The sequence below is a fragment of the Paramormyrops kingsleyae genome, chromosome 5 (genome assembly GCF_048594095.1).
Source record: "Paramormyrops kingsleyae isolate MSU_618 chromosome 5, PKINGS_0.4, whole genome shotgun sequence".
NCBI classification, from domain to species: Eukaryota; Metazoa; Chordata; class Actinopteri; order Osteoglossiformes; family Mormyridae; genus Paramormyrops; species Paramormyrops kingsleyae.
Genome location: NC_132801.1, coordinates 22764818 through 22781600, shown reverse-complemented (window position 1 = coordinate 22781600; position 16783 = coordinate 22764818). Strand labels below are relative to the sequence as shown.

Below are 16783 nucleotides of genomic sequence, written 5' to 3'. Positions count from 1 at the left end.
TTCAAACGGATCATAGAATAAATGAACCCTTGAACCGACCATTTCATTTTAATGAGAATGATTTGTCAATCGCGTGACTCTGGCAGCCCAGCGCCACGTTCTACTTTTTCGATATATCATGGAAACGCTTTATAAGCACTGAAATGGCGGTGTAGAAATGGACAGCTCAGTAGCCCCATCATCTTTTAAATGAGGAGATGTTAGGTGTAAAAAAAGGTAAAAGGTCTCGCGTTTGTCGGACGGTCTGTTGACACAATTCAGGACAACACCACCAACTTATTTGTCACACTCATTTGGTAGATAATAAGCTCCGTACGGCTATAGTTTATTTCCCGTAAATTTGTCTTTTGTTAAAACTTATCAAACAGCGTGCTGGACCACGGTCTTCCTATAGCGTGCCTTTGTATGGTTTCACTGCAGTTCCCATGATATTCGATAGGTGGTGAATAACCGCCAAACGATATAAGCGCAATGCACGTTATCCACGAAGAAGAAGGCTAAGATGGCGGCGTCCAGCTAGTAGTATATTTAGTTTGCTGTAAATTTATTATGAGTCGTTGATTTAACAAAACCCAGAAACGGAAGTTTGCAAATAAATAAAGAAATAATAATAAATACATTACGGCGCGTATATATTTCGGTCGATCTTTTCGGGGAGATTCTCAATGCCAGGTAACCCAGGTTAGTAGTTAGCTTAGTTTTATGCTTCCATGCTGTAAGTTCTCCGCTATGTTTCTTGCTGTAAGGCGTTTGTAACTGGTTACGTAGAAATTGCCCTTTACGAAGTGTTAACATTGCTGTGTGTCAAGAAACACGGAGACGTAGCTTTTCCGGTCTAGTTGTACTTCAGAAATGAATGGGCCCGACTGCATTTATAGTTGACAAGTTTTTTGAGCTTCCCGTTAAACAATATAAGTATTTTAAACACGGTCCAGTTATGTTTTTGTTTTGAATGTATATTTATAAAGTTATCTTTTCTCAAAATTAAAGGCCTTTTACGATTTGTTTGTTTAAAAATAGCCTCCTGTGAACTTCATAAACTATATTGGTGCACGTCAGTTTCCCTGAGAAATGATCCAAGCCAGTGTTGTTCAAATGTAACCTTTACTCCATATTATAATATTTATCTATTTGAATGTTGCATCTTAATTAAGCTGTCCTACCATAAAAATAAAAAAGGTTATAAAGATGTGTTCCTTACCCAAAAACAACCGCCCCAACAAAAAAAAAAAACATCATCAGTGTGGATAATATGTTTTTGGTTTAAACTGTAACTCAGTATGACTTAAAAAAATCTTTCTTTGGCCATCCTACCTTCAATAGAAAAGCTCTGGGATGGAGAACAACAGATGGTAATGGTAGTTGTGTGTTTTGGTATTGCTGAAACTGAAGATGTATTTTGTCTGATGGAAAAATGGATGTTGTCTGGCTGTTCTATCAGGCCCTGAATGTATTCCAGCCACACTCATGGGCCAGGGGGAGGTGGAGGTGGAGGCAGAGGCAGAGGAGAGCGGCACCAAGGATGAGAGGTGCCTGTCTGCTGACAGACCACTGACGGGTGTGTGATTTGTCTATTATTATGCTATGGCATGTATGTGCAGAGAATGCCTGCTTATGTGTGTTTCTTCACAGCGCTGTCTGGAGAGGAAAGTACAGCCCATTTCAAATGTAATGCAAGTCAGCTTGTTGATCATTGTGAGGAAGAGGAATCAGAAGAATGTGAAGATGATCAGATTTGTGAGTAATTCTCTGAATGATTTCACTGCCACTCCCTACCACCCATGCAACTTTGAGTAACAACACTCTAGATCTTTTTAGCTGGTTAGTAAATTGTGCCGTACCATTTGCGGCTTATGTGTGAGTTATGACAGTATACTTCTGAAGCACCATAATGGTTACATGTTATGCTCCCCAAGCGTCTCCTTAATTTCAGGCCATGTGTTTGCCAAAAGTTACCAGTTCCATACATAGTCTGATTGGTTAGTATCTTCTAGTGTTTAATCTCATGTGGCCGTTCTCCTCTACCAGATTGTGCAGAATGCCGGTCCTTCTACACCAACCAGTGTGAGACCCACGGCCCTCTCTCCTTCATCCACGACTCTCCTACTCCAATGGGAGTACCTCAACGGGCCCTACTCACACTACCTCTTGGCCTAGTAATTGGACGGTCCACTATGCCTGAGGCTGGCCTGGGCGTGTTTAACCAGGGGCAGACAGTGCCTGCTGGGACCCATTTTGGACCTTACGAAGGAGATGTGACCAGCAGGGAAGAGGCCATCGAGAGCGGCTACTCGTGGGTGGTGAGTCAGTGTATTTTAGAAATTATTTTAATTTTTTTTATTTAGGGCTGCACAATATGGGAGAAATTGGGGATGTGCGATAAATGTAGTGGTAATGCAATAATGATAAATGATAAATTAGAAATTAATGTTGTGTAATATCACCAATTGTACATACTGCCATTGTAGAGGATAGAGATTCAGCTGTATATTTATTAAAACAAAAATTGCATTTTAAAATGGTGCAAAAAAAATCTATGTGTTTTGTGCAAAAAGCAACACTGCAAATCTAAGCAAATAACTTTTGCTTAGATTTGCAGGAAGAAGAATCACTTTGAGTACATCGATGGCACACGGGACACTCACTCCAACTGGATGAGGTAACCGTCTTTACTTTGCTTTCTCAGTGTTTCTGTCCCACTTCAGACTTAAGGGTTTCCTGCCGTTCCGTGTCACAGGTATGTGAACTGTGCCCGTAACGAAGATGAGCAGAACCTGGTGGCCTTCCAGCACCGGGGGCGTGTCCTGTACCGCTGCCTGCGGCCCATCCTGCCAGGCCAGGAGCTCTTGCTGTGGTATGAGGATGAGTACGCCAAGGAGCTGGGCATCACGTGGGACTACCTGTGGGACAGGAAGTCCAATCCTGCAGGTGACGAGCCTTTGAGCCTTTACATTCCTTATGTACTTTCAGCAGCATGTTGTTTCCTTGTAACATGTTTTGTTGTAATGCAGTGGCAAAGTTAACAGGCATAGAGACTTTGAAGGGAGAAAGGAGTTGGCAAGACTGTGGCACACAAGCTTGGGAGCAAATATTTGGGTGTGAACATTTGGATCTGTCTGTCCGTCATTGGCTCTTTTATATTAACCAACAGGCCTGCATGTGTGTTATTCTTTTCCCCAGAGAGGTCTGCAGAGCCAAGGTCACCCGTCTTCCCCTGTCCTCACTGTCGGTTCTCATTTAGCGCTGAAATATACCTCCACAAACACATCAGACGGTCTCACTCTGCAGAGAGCGCCAAGCTCCTACATTCTGCAGAGCTCAGTCCTGTGGCTCCGCCTCCTACTAGTGATGAGGACCAGCTGGCTCCACCCCCTCCTTCTCACTTATGCACTAATAATAGGGAGCACTTAAGCCACGAAGGGACCCCAGTTAAAATCAAACCTGGCCGAAATGCAGATGACGTTGGGCTGTACTGTTGTGCACAATGTGGGAGAAGTTCTGCAAGTCCAGACGGCCTCAGGGGACACCAATGTACGCGAACAGGAGAGGGGCCGTACCCCTGCCCACTCTGTGGAAAGAGCTTCGCACAATCCTGCCACCTTAAGCGTCACGAGCGCACCATCCACTCGAAAGAGAAGCCATACTGCTGCACACACTGTGGCAAGTGTTTTGGCCAATCAGCAGGCCTCAAGAGACACCAGCAGGTTCATGAAGGGGGGAGACTGGTACAGAAGAGCACGGGGGGTTCCTCACAGGTTTTCCCCTGCTTGTGGTGCACATTCTGCTTCACTTCGGAGCAGAAGCTTCACAAACACGTCAGGAGGCATCACCCTGAGGAGCATGTTGACCTGCCTGTGTCTGGACCGGCTCGCTCCGATGGCTCTGCATCCAATTTGCATCATGGCCCAAGCCTGCAGGCCTCCATCTCAGGTAGGGCTCGGAGGGGGAAAGGTGTCAAGCGGTTAGTAGCGGCCGTAAACCCAAAAGGTCAGCAGACTGAGCCAGAGACGCCGCAGTATGGCTGCGCTTTGTGTTGGAGCAGTTTTGGCGACTCTGAAAGCCTTAAAACTCACCAGTGCACCGCAGAACAAGAGGGATCATACTGCTGCCATAAATGCTGTGGCAGTTTTGGTGACAAGGGAAGCTTGGAAGCCCACCAGTGCACCCCAAGCGGAGATGGACCCTACTGCTGCCCCCAGTGCGGCAAGTGTTTCACCCGGTCGTGCAACCTCCGGAGGCACGAGCGCACCATTCATACACAGGAGAAGCCCTACTTCTGCACACAATGCGGCAAGTTCTTCAGCCAGTCGGCCGGCCTCAAGCGGCACCAGCAGACCCATGTGGGACTAACGCCGCGCCTGGAGAGCACCGAAGTGGCCTCTCGGGTCTTTCCGTGTCCCCAGTGTGCCTTCTCCTTCACTGCGGAACACTACCTTCACAAACACTTGAAGCGGTATCACCCAGAGGAGCACTTGAAGCTTCTGGAGTCTGGATTGGCCAACGAAGCCCAGGAGGATTCCGGACAGCTATCCTGCAGGCAGTGTCAGAAGACCTTCACTTGCTTGAAAACGCTGAGGTTGCACAAATGCGCTCAGTCGGGAGACCGGCTGTTCCTGTGCACCGACTGTGGCAAGTGTTTCACCTGGTCTTACAGCCTCAGGCAGCATCAGCGCATTCATACCGGAGAGAAGCCATTCACCTGCTCCGAGTGCGGCAAGAGCTTCGTCCATTCGGGGCAGCTGAACGTCCACAAGCGGATACACACGGGAGAGAAACCCTTTCTCTGCACAGTTTGCGGAGAGCGGTTCCGGCAGTCGGGGGACCTGAAACGTCACGAGCGGAAGCACACCGGCTTCAGGCCGTGCCGCTGCAGCGAATGCGGCAAGAGCTTCAGCCGGCCGCAAAGTCTCAGGGCTCACCAGCTGCTGCACAAGGGCGAGAAACTGTACTGTTGTACCCAGTGTAACAAGAGTTTTGCTCGGAGCTGGCACCTGAGAAGGCACCATCACAAAATGCACTCATGAGTTGCCAGACACTTTGGACTTAAGGCTAAAACGTGTGTGCCTCACATTCTCTTGGCAATACTGCACAGGTGGAAAGTTCAGATTCCGAAAAGTACAAAAAGGTTTTGTTTCAACCAACCATTTGAGTACCCTGTGAACGCGACTCTTCATTTCAACCAGTCAGTTGAGTATAAAGTCTTTGTCTGGATTTGTACTTTCTGAACCTGAACTTTCCACCTCTACAATACTACAGGTAATATCGCATCCAAGGAAAGTTTACATCAAAGACTTTGAATAAATTCATGCAGGTTTCCTTACATGACACAAGTTATCTTTATCAGAAGAGCTGAACAGGTCGGATAGCAGGCACTGTCTTGCGTAGCATTCACAACATCACTGTCATTTGGCTGGTAAAGTGTTGAGATCTTTATTCGGTATGATGTTTTGCATGCCCAACTATGGTGTGTGATAGGGGTGGTGAAATGTACGGGACAGATTACTGTTAAACTCTTTAAAGTATTACATGGTGTTCCTTTATTGTCATTACCATGAACTAACAATCCACTAAATCCTCTTAGGGATTTTATCTAAGGAAACAAAATGGATAAGATGTTGTTTAGCTGATGTTGGGATTTAAACATTAAAATGTTAATTAATCCAACACTTGTATTTCACTTTATTTCTTCTTGCTTTCTGGAAAAAAGAACTTCACAATGGCTGGTATTAGTGTTTTGGTTGGATTAGGCAGGTGTTTGGGTCTGCTTTTTTTTTTTTTTTTGTATGAATCAGTGTGTAATTATTTGAAAGTTACACATACCAAAACTTTGCTATGGTTGTGTGGAGGGGTCCACCCAGGAAGGCCAGGAGATGTTCTCTTCTCTGTTCGTCAGTCTCTACCCTTCTGCTCTCTTGGTTTGTTTTCTCCATCTTTATGCCCCTTGGGTCTGTTTATGCCCCTTTCCTCCATCTGATGTTATTCTGGAAGCTCTTTATCTTTCCGTCTGTGGCCTTAGTCCATCTCCCACTTCCCCACATGTTTCTGGAGCTGTCTGCTGTACCTGTATCTGCTAGCACACCCTCCCTCTCCATCCACTTGTGGCCTGGCCCTTTCCTTTCTTCTGTCTTCGTAGCTCTAGCACTTTGGTGTTTCTTCGATTTTACTGATCATATGGAGATGCTACCTTTACCATCCTCATTCCATGGCCCTCTCTCTGGTCTATGGTGTAATAGTTCTTGGGGATCTTTCAGGATGTTTGGAAACTTCTTTTGCCCTCCTGTCTTTCCTTCAATCATCTACCCTGTACCTTTTAATCCACTGTTCCTGTTCCTTATTCAGCCTTTCTCCTACCTTGGGGGCATACAAAGTATACATGGATTTATTAATAGAGATGAATATTCCCGTCCCTGTTATAAATAGCAGTAGTCAGGAATGAGGAGTTCTGGAATCTTTGCATCTGTATTTCTGCATTTCCATTTGCTTCATTCACTGACATGTCACTTTGCTACACCTTCTCCATCTCTTTTCATTTCATAGTTGTCGTTTTCCATTTTGTCTTTAATAGTTGGGCCTGAGACCAGAAGGGGCATCACTAGAGCTTCACTGAATCACATATAAATCCAGTATTTTTAATATACTGGTAGTCAAATGCTGATCCCCTAACTAGTACTTTTGCCATTATTACACATCTTCTGTATTTTCTTTTCACCGTCCTGTACATCTTCCAGTTACATATCACCCCCTTGTGCTCTGCCTCCCTCATCACTTGTTCTTCACCTTCGCCCATGAACCTTTCTCCCTGCTTTCTTTTTAGTTTTGATAAATTAGGGTATACATATTATATAAATTAGGTGTGTATATATGTATGCAAAGCGATGCATTTATTTGTTTGGTTATTGCATTTCACATATTTACTCTGTAGTTCTTCTAAATTCTGCATCCTTTACTTTTAGTCTGTTTTTTCACCACTGCCACAGATGTAGGTTTTCATACCCAGGTTCCAATTATACCTTTGCTTCTGTGCAGATGTTCATTTTCTGGGGCTGTTTGATTTTTGTCACCAATTTGGCCTAATCAGATAATTATTTTACACTCATTCACACCGTATTTTAGTCATTGCTCTTATTTGCAGCTGCAGGACAATATTTCTGTCACTATTAATGTTTCAGTTTGCTTTTAAATAAGAATTTATGTAATGACAATTCTTTGATAAAATCTGTTACATATGTATAACAACCCAGCTGGTTACTGTTTTGTAGGTATCTTTCAGCAAGTTAATGATATAAAGCAGAGGTTCATGTTGTTGAATTTCTTACGATTATTATTTTAATTTCTGCTCATGACATAATCTCGTGTCTATGTTTTGTGAAATACAGAATATGTACCAGCCTTACTGGAGGATTCTTGTCCTCCGAACCAGTAGGTGGCGATAAGCTTAACGCACCGTTATGTTTGAGGAATGTATGGCGAACAAACATACGCGACTCGGCGTTCCCGTCCAATGGGAAACTATGGTTTGCTACCCCACATGGGGCGGGACAGTATAGAAACTTGCGATCTTGTTTCTTATCTTGGATGCGATAACTAAAACATAGTTGACTTATCCCGGTGCTTTGAACGAACACGTGAAGCTCGAACACATGTGTATACGGAGGTGATCTGGTTTTGGGACGGTCTTAAAAGGTACGATGAGACGGAGACCACTTGTGCCTCGGCTTATTAAAGCCCCCACGACCTGCAGTGACAAAGGAGGAGGCCCTGCAGGTCGGTACTGTTTTCGGTTTATCTGCTCTCTCACAGTCAGACAACTCCTGGTTGAAATACCAGTGGCAGAACAGTGTGAATGATGATGATGATGACGATGATGGTGATGTTGGTAGTTGAACTGCTTTAGAAGTTTTGTTCCTTACATGTTTTTTCTATTTTCTCAGCTGTAAAATTACATTAAAGCTTCCATTAAAAACGGGAATAAAAATGATAAAATGCAGAAATGTGCATTACAAGGTAATCTAAATAACTGTAAAATTCGTATTCCTGGTTGGTGTTAGATGTCACGTGTTTTAACTCATTTGTGATACTTTGTTGAAATGTTTTTTTCTTTTTGTCCGCTACTGCATGCTTTCTTTCAATTTCCTTGAAATGTCTGTTGTAGAAGTATGCATAAAAATACAACCAGCAAGGTCTCTAAGTGTTGTCATTAAATTTGACCTCCAAATTATTCAGTAAAATTCAGATTTGCTTCCCCGACATCAAATACATTGTCGATCATTATGTTTGTTTCATTCCTGGGTGCAAGGTTTTTTTTTTTTAATTGTGCAAAAGCTGAGAGTGCCAGTCCGATAAAAATCTCTCGTAGTATGATGAAATTCTAAATATTCCAAGGAAAATGTGAATATGCTAAATGCCGATGCAGTGAGACTGACTGCATGCATGGTGCCTGTGTCCGCGATTTAAGGTCAGAAGCCCACGCCGGACTCGTGTAAGCCCCCGGACGGGGCTGCGGAGGAGGTGGAAGGTGATCCTTCTCCTGAGGAGAATGGCACTTCGGATGACGAATGGAACCCTGACAAAGCCATGGCCGGTGTGTATGGTTGCCCTCTTACATTGTGGGTTTTGCCTTCCCAACACACCTTTCTGCGTGGCTAGTTAACCAGGTTTACCTCTTGTTGCCTAACTCGTGGTTCTTTGAAATGGATAGCAGGTAATATGGTACTGAAAGGATAGTAACTCATAAAATGAGTTTATGAGGAGATTCCTTATGCCATGCCTCTTAATTACGGTGCATTAAAGGTAATGAAAATTAGGTTTCTTTTCAGGTGCATATTTCTGGGTATTGATCTCGTGTTGGCGTCAGGGTTGACAAAGGAGTGTCCAAAAGATAAGGGTATTCTCCCTGGATGTCCTGAAGTGAGCCTTGTCGAGAAAGAGGATCTCCGAAATGGAAACAGATTTTAAAAGTTAAAATAAGCTTCATTAGTGACCTGTAATTCTGCCTTTGGCTAGTAAAGTTCACCTATAATTTTGAAATATTGGGCTTCTGAGTATGTTGACATTTAGAGATGCACCAATTTGATATTCGGATCGGTATCGGTGCCGATCCAGACCTATTTGACGGATCGGGTATCGGCCGTACGTGACCGATCCATGTCCTATACTTACTTATTTAGTTTTTGGCGGTGTCTAAAAAGACAGCTCCTATTTCTTGTTTAATCTATTCATATAATCGATTGCATGACATCTCGTTTCCATTTTAGATGTGCTTTTGCGGCATTCAAATCGAATGCTAACGCTGCCGCTTAGTGGGTGAGCGCAGTGACTCCGCCTGCTGTGATGTCATGCGCATACGCTTTGCAGTGCGGGGAGCGTAAGAACATCCGATAAGGAGACGATCTGGGAGTATTTTACGTGTTTAACAGCACAGCGATTTGCAATCTTTGTAAAAAACAAAGTTTTGTGGGGTGGCAGTAGCGTTTAGTCGAAAATCCCAATAAACAAAGCGCACGCACGACAACGCGAGTAATATGAAAAAAGCGATGAATGATTTTGGGAGTCGCTAGCTTGGGCTGTTTTGCGCACTCGCTAGAGCTTGTGATACACGAGGGGTATGTGACAGAATTGTATGGGAAAAATAATTGTGGGGCATTTTAAGCATTCGCCACTTGCGTATACGCTCTTGGAAGGTATTCAAGTTGAACTGCAAATGCCTCAAAAACGCTATAAACAAGATGTACAAACGAGGTGGAAAAGTACGTTAGGTATGTTTGTAGTAGCCCAATTTAAGTCTTTTTGGCATACGTTTTTCACCTGTATTTACTAGCTTAATAATATTGTTTCGGCTCATCCCTATTGACATTCATACTTGTTAGAATAAAGAAACTGAAATAGTCAGTATGGACTCCTAAAGTGAATCAGCAGAAATGAAATATATCTGCTGTTTTCCCAAAACACAACAGCATTCTGTGCATCAAAGTGTAGAGTCTGCAGTTTTCCCCGATACTTTATATTATGGGAATAATTCATCATTAGCATGAAATTTCAACTTATTAATAGTGTTGTAGTCAAGACTGCCTAAACCGAGACCAAGACATTGCCGAGACCGGAGGGTGTCAAGACCAAGACACTGCCAAGACCAAGACCACGAGCAAGACACACTAAGGCGAAACCAAAGACCAAGACCGAAAACAGACTAGGACTAGAATCAACATCACATTACTCAGACCTACTGTAGAGAAAAAAGGCATTTCTGTAAAATGTCATTACTCGTTAAATCAAATTCATGTTATCTTTTCAATTATATTGTCCATATGTCTCTCATTTAAAATCTCCCAGATTTGTCATAGTTGCGAGGCCTGATGGAAAATAATATTCTCAGCAATCCTCTCCTATAACCATTTTATCAGACCTCGTCAAGGGAAAGAGATGGGATGTACCAGAAAGATGTTCATATTAAGTGTCTTATACCAGGGACAGAGGCCTTTGGGCCAGCTATGAATACGGCTATGTAATGATCCTTTGCTTTGAATTGAAGAGAATGAGCCTCCAGATTGACTTGCACTTCTAAGACCGTGCTTTCTAATGAATGTAAAATTCCAAATTTATTTGAATTATAACTATGCTATAGACTTCGTGGACATTTTCGGACATTTCTTTGCTGACTTCGCTATGATGCGATGTGTATGTGTGTGGACTGTGAAGCACTGGCAGTGTCCGTTGAGAAAATGTATACAATGTAACGTTTTTAAAATAGATGCATCTGACTGGTTGAATTTGAACTGAGGCGCATAATAAATAATGATACTGTTCTGTGAGGATGTTTTCTGTTTTTTTTTCCCCATCCCATCGAGACCGCTATGTCCGAGACCAAGACAAGACCGAGACCAAATCGATTCGAGACCGAGACCAAGACAAGACCGAGCCCACAAAAAATTGGTCTCGAGACCAAGACCGGTTTCGAGAACTACAGCACTACTAATTAAACGGCAGTTTACAGTTCCTATAATAACCAAGCAAAGGCTGCTCAAATGAAAGTCTCTCAGTGTTTCCTCTGCATCGAGGTTTGGCCTGGGTGCACATCAGACATCACACCATTGTATTACATAGTTTTTTTTATAGTTTATTGATGGCATGTTCCTTGTCTTAATGTAGGTAGCATAGGCTAGTTATCTTTCTGTGACAGTTTAACTGCCTTTATCGGCTGCTAATTTAAGGCCTCAGCAGTTTGCCCATGTCCTGTAATTAACTCAACAGCAGCCTAACTGCACAACACACAGCCTAAGTGTGTATGTGACTGTCAAACTTGGCGGGTTTGTAATGAGAAGAGAGTCCGTTCTCTTCTGTGACCCCCTTTCACATACAGAACCTGTTAATTTATCAGTTTCAAAGCAACATGTGACAGATAAATCCCCCCCGCTGTTCTCAAACACAGTAATGTGTTACGGTTTCGTATGCACACTGGAGTCGTGTCAGAAAGTTACTGCTAATGTTACTTGGTCGCCAGGGGATAGATTAACAGCTAGACTTTACTGCTTACCTCCCATTCCTACATGATACCATAACGGTAAAATAACAACATATAAGCGGGTTTTGCCATTGTTGCCCCCACCTAATTAAGTGCCTCCATTAACCTACTTCATGTATTTTTCTTTTCCTTGGAAAATCAGTAAGCTCTTTTTATTAGGCTTTATATGACATGGTACCATAACCTGTTAGTACTGATAACCAGCTGAATTCTGTAATGCTTGCACCCTTTGGGTCCTCAAACAAGACCCTTAACCCCAGGCAATCGGTACATATTATTGATTATTAATTATTAATATAATATATACATAGATGCACATCAATGATATAGGAATTGTTTTCATTTTGTCTCCTTTACAAAACTGTAAGGATATCCACTTTTTCCTTGAAAGAAAATTATCAGATAATTCCATGTGAGAGTTGTGTAACACTCTGTAACTGATTTCACTTGTTAAATCCACTCGAATCATTGTCGATTAATGGGAGAAGACAGGTTAAATAAGGATTTTTAAGGCATGAGAGAATTTCAGACGTGGACTGTGTATGTGAGGGAGAGCGGCCAGAAAAATGATCTATGCAGCTTGGAATGGAACTGCAGTGCTGCTGGCTTTTCCAAGATCAAGTGATATCCCTTGTGTATCTGGAATATTCCAGCACCTAAAGGGCAACCAGCCAGTGGCTCAGTGAAGAAAGACGTGAACAGAGGTTGATCAATATATGGCCTGCAGTTAGGCAGCTGACAATCCAGTGCAGCTTTGGTGCAGGAAAAGCCTTTTAGGAATTTACAACTTCTAAAGTATGGCATGGCAGCTGACAAGCTTGCAGAGCTCTACTGTAATAAAAAATGGTTTCAGTGAGCTATGGAATGAAAATCTTAGACACTGGTGGACTGGAAAAACCTTTGCCTGTACTGTGAAATCCCAGTTCTTGCTGTTTTGTGTCTGGAGGACTGAGCCTGGAGAAATCCACATGTATGTACCCAGCGTGTGTGTGCATGTACCCGCCGTGCAGGTGCCTGCCGTCGTCTGTCAGGTGCATCACTTCCCGGCAGCATCGTATCCGTCTGCATAAGGAAATCTGCTTAATGCAGTGGTCTGCCCAAACACCAAGCCTCGATCTAGTTGAGTATCTGTGGGCTGATACTGGACACGCTTTTGGAGAGGAGATCCAGTACCAGCCAGCTCAGCTTTCTAAAAGCCCCGTAGTCGACCTCCCCGTGAAGCACTTTCGGCACTGTGAGCCCAGGCTGCTCTGAGGGCCGAAGAGCACGCAAAGCAAAGCAGCCTTAGGAAGACACCCTTGCCGTTTTGGACGCTCTGTTTATATCAGAGATTTCACACAGCCCCCCCCCCCCCTAAACCACCTGACAATAAAGTCAATGCAGAGACCTGGTAGCTTTAGCTGTCACATTGGATGAATGGCCTCTTTCACTTCATTGCATGCTTCCACCATATATCCGAGCTTAGCTGGGTCAGCTCGTTCCAGACATGAGCCTAATTAAAATGTATGTTATGGCCTTTACAGCAATATGCAAGCTTACAAATAAAGGTGATTGTCGTGCTCCTTTCCGGCATCAGGCTGACTCGTACGTATTTATCGCCAGCTTACCAGTTGCTAATCATCTAATAAAAAAAAAAAGTGTTTCTAACCACGTTATATGAGATAATATAGGACATAAATAAAGTTGGTTTGGGTAAATTGTTAGGTTCTTAAGGAAAAATTCTGTGAAACCCAGTTATAAATCCTATCCGACGGGGACCAAAAAAATCCAGAGTCAGCCTTTAAAGTCTGGTGTAGTGGAATTAGGTTTATGAAGGCTTGGTAGAAATTTTTCCTATAGTTAGGAAAATTGGGTAAGATTTCTCAGTAAGGGATTCCTCTTACTCTGTTCACACTGCTAAGCATTTCCACTAAACAGATCAGCATCATCGTTAAAGGTTTTTAAAGACATGAAAATCTTGAAGGGGTTGTTTAACTATGGCTGTTTCGTAATACTGCCGCTGCTCCCGTTGTGTGGAGTGGCATGTTCTCCCCGTGTCGCTCAGGTTTCCTCCTGCGCGCCAAAGACATGCAGCTAGATACAGTAGATTGGCATCTCTAGATTGCCCATGGTGTATGAAATAATTGTGGGTATACGTGCACCCTGGTGTGGGTATATGTGCACTTCAACATTTTCTGAGCTGTACAGTGGAAGCCAATACTCACTTAGAAACTGACTACTGTTTCTGTCATTTATATTCAGTAACGTTTGTCTGAAATCTGAGTTCTGTCAGAAGATCTTCCAGGTCAGGTGGAGTAGGAGCCATATGAAATATTAACTACTATGAAGCAACCACCAACAATGGCCCCTTACACATGCCCTTCCTCTCTCAGACTGCAAGATGTGCCAGGCTTTTTACACCGACCAGTGTGAGACCCACGCCCCCCCACCCTTCATCCACGACTCTCCTACTCCAACGGGAGTACCTCAGCGGGCTCTACTCACACTGCCTCCTGCACTGATGGTTGGACGGTCCACTATCCCTGAGGCTGGCCTGGGCGTGTTTAACCAGGGGCAGACAGTGCCTGCTGGGACCCATTTTGGACCTTACGAAGGAGATGTGACCAGCAGGGAAGAGGCCATCGAGAGCGGCTACTCGTGGGTGGTGAGTGATCTGCGGGATCACTTTTAACATTTTGGAAGCACATAGATGTTGCCTGAGTAGGACAAAGGTCATGCCAAGTGTGCGACCCGCAGTAGACCTTCTATCAGTGTGAAGACACACGCAGCAGCACATCTAATTACGTTGTCTTTTAGATAAGATTTTTTCTCTCATTAGAATCCAGCTGAATAAGGAAGTGTAATTAACGCAGCACTGACATAATTTTGCTTAGATTTGCAGGAAGAAGAATCACTTTGAGTACATCGATGGCACACGGGACACTCACTCCAACTGGATGAGGTAACCGTCTTTACTTTGCTTTCTCGGTGTTTCCGTCCCACTTCAGACTTAAGGGTTTCCTGCCGTTCCGTGTCACAGGTATGTGAACTGTGCCCGTAACGAAGATGAGCAGAACCTGGTGGCCTTCCAGCACCGGGGGCGTGTCCTGTACCGCTGCCTGCGGCCCATCCTGCCAGGCCAGGAGCTCTTGCTGTGGTATGAGGATGAGTACGCCAAGGAGCTGGGCATCACGTGGGACTACCTGTGGGACAGGAAGTCCAATCCTGCAGGTGACTGTCAGGGTCATATTCATTGTGATTTCCTAATTAAAATATATATTTATTGTCATTAATATATGTGACTTATTTTTGCTCCTTAATTGTTATCTATAGATATTTCTCTCTGTGTTTTTCTTTCCACATGGTTTATTATTTTCTCTCTAATACATTTTGATTTGGCAGTCGTATTAGATAATTTGAGGGAAATATCCGTCACCATCATGATGCCTACTGATTGCAGGAAGTGACATCACTCCTGATAGCAAATCTCACAATATACACAAGCCGTTTTAAAATATGTCTACCTCATCCCCCTGCTCTCCCCAACGCAGCTGGGAACACGAGGGCCTTCCCCTGCACTCAGTGCCGGTTCTCCTTCACGGCACAACTCTACCTCAGCAAACACGTGGAGCGATCCCACCCTCAGAGCATTAAAGTCCGCCCGCGGACAGGAGAGGGACCACACTGCTGCTCAGAGTGTGGCCAGAACTTCACGCTGTCATGCAACCTGAAAAGACACGAGCGATCCAGCCACACCGGTCAGCGGCCTTTCTGCTGCACGCAGTGTGGACAGAGCTTCAATCAGTCGGTCGGCCTGAAGAGACACCAGCAGAGCCACACGAGAGAGAAACCATACCTGTGCACAGAATGTGGGAAGAGCTTCTGTTGGTCAGCGGGGCTGAAAAGACACCAGCGGAGCCATGCGAGGGATGGCCTGTACCTTTGTACCGACTGTGGGAAGAGCTTTATCCAATCAGGAGCCTTAAAGAGACACCAGCAGATTCACACTGGAGAGAGACAGTACCTTTGCACTGAATGTGGGAAGAGCTTCATCTGGTCACACAGCCTCAGGCAGCATCAGCGCATTCACAGCGGGGAGAAGCCATACTGCTGCAGCCAGTGCGGGAAGAGCTTCGTGCTTTCCGAACAGTTGAAGGTTCACATGCGAACTCACACAGGGGAGAAGCCCTTCCTCTGCACCGAGTGCGGAGAGAGCTTCCGCCAGTCAGGGGACCTGAAGCGTCACGAGCGGAAGCACACCGGCTTCAGGCCGTGCCGCTGCGGCGAATGCGGCAAGAGCTTCAGCCGGCCACAGAGTCTCAGGGCTCACCAGCTGCTGCACAAGGGCGAGCGACCGTACAGCTGCTCGCAGTGCGATAAGAGCTTTGCCCGCAATGGACACCTAAGACGACACCATCAGAAAATGCACTCGTGACAATTACCTGCACATGGCTCTGTGTAAACTGTGTGCATGCTGCTCTATTACTGTTCTCTTTCAAGGGCATTTTTATGCATTCGCTGAAGCCAGGAGTTCTCAGTAACCTTAATTTTGTGTTCATATGTGGATTTTAAAGGCATTTTGCTTTTAACTGGAGTCTCACTGTGATTTGAATCCCATTCCCACCATCATAAATGCCTCCTTCCTTTGCTTGTTTTATTTTGAGTCTGCATAAAAAGGTGGCAAAACACCAATCCCACTAGGATGTATTTGATTATTGAAATACAAAGGCCAGTACTTTGTTCCGTGTCAGTGTTTCATAAGCTGATATTTGATCAATGACATCATTCACTTGCATGAAAAGCTTTTCTAAGTACAGTTGACCCTCCAAATCAGTGGTTTCCTCATCAATGGCTTCAACCAACCACAGATCGAAAATATTTGCAGAAAATAAAAATACAGAAATTTCCAAAAAACAAAACTTGAATTTGCCATGGGCCGAATCCACACCAGTGAAGGCATACCCTCCTGTGGTGATGAATGAAGTGATGTGCAGGCACACCATGCTGTGGTGATGAATGAAGTGATGTGCAGACACACCCCGCTGTGACGAAGTGATGTGTAGACATGCCCTGTTGTGGTGGTGAAGTGATGTGCAGGCATATCCTGCTGCAGCGATGGATGAAGTGATGTGAAGACATGCCCCGCTGTAGCGATGAATGAAGTGATGTGCAGGCATATCCACTGTAGTGATGGATGAAGTAATGTGTAGGCATACCCTGCTGCAGTGATAAATTGTAGAATGAAGTGATGTGTGGGCATACCCTGCATCTGTGCTGAACATGGAC

The 16783-nt window shown here is 44.3% G+C and overlaps 1 protein-coding gene across 1 annotated transcript; it reads left to right on the top strand.

Annotated features, from left to right (window-relative positions):
- The first annotated feature begins 479 nt into the window (after positions 1-479).
- LOC111848654 (uncharacterized) lies at positions 480-16237 on the top strand. The gene is made up of 13 exons (XM_072712789.1): positions 480-681; positions 1442-1558; positions 1633-1737; positions 2029-2300; positions 2592-2659; positions 2738-2928; positions 3181-5021; positions 7801-7867; positions 8456-8581; positions 13891-14162; positions 14392-14459; positions 14538-14728; positions 15049-16237. Exons 1-13 carry the CDS (start codon positions 666-668, stop codon positions 15930-15932), a joined length of 4218 nt encoding a protein of 1405 aa, XP_072568890.1. The 5' UTR covers positions 480-665; the 3' UTR covers positions 15933-16237.
- The last annotated feature ends 546 nt before the right edge of the window (positions 16238-16783 follow it).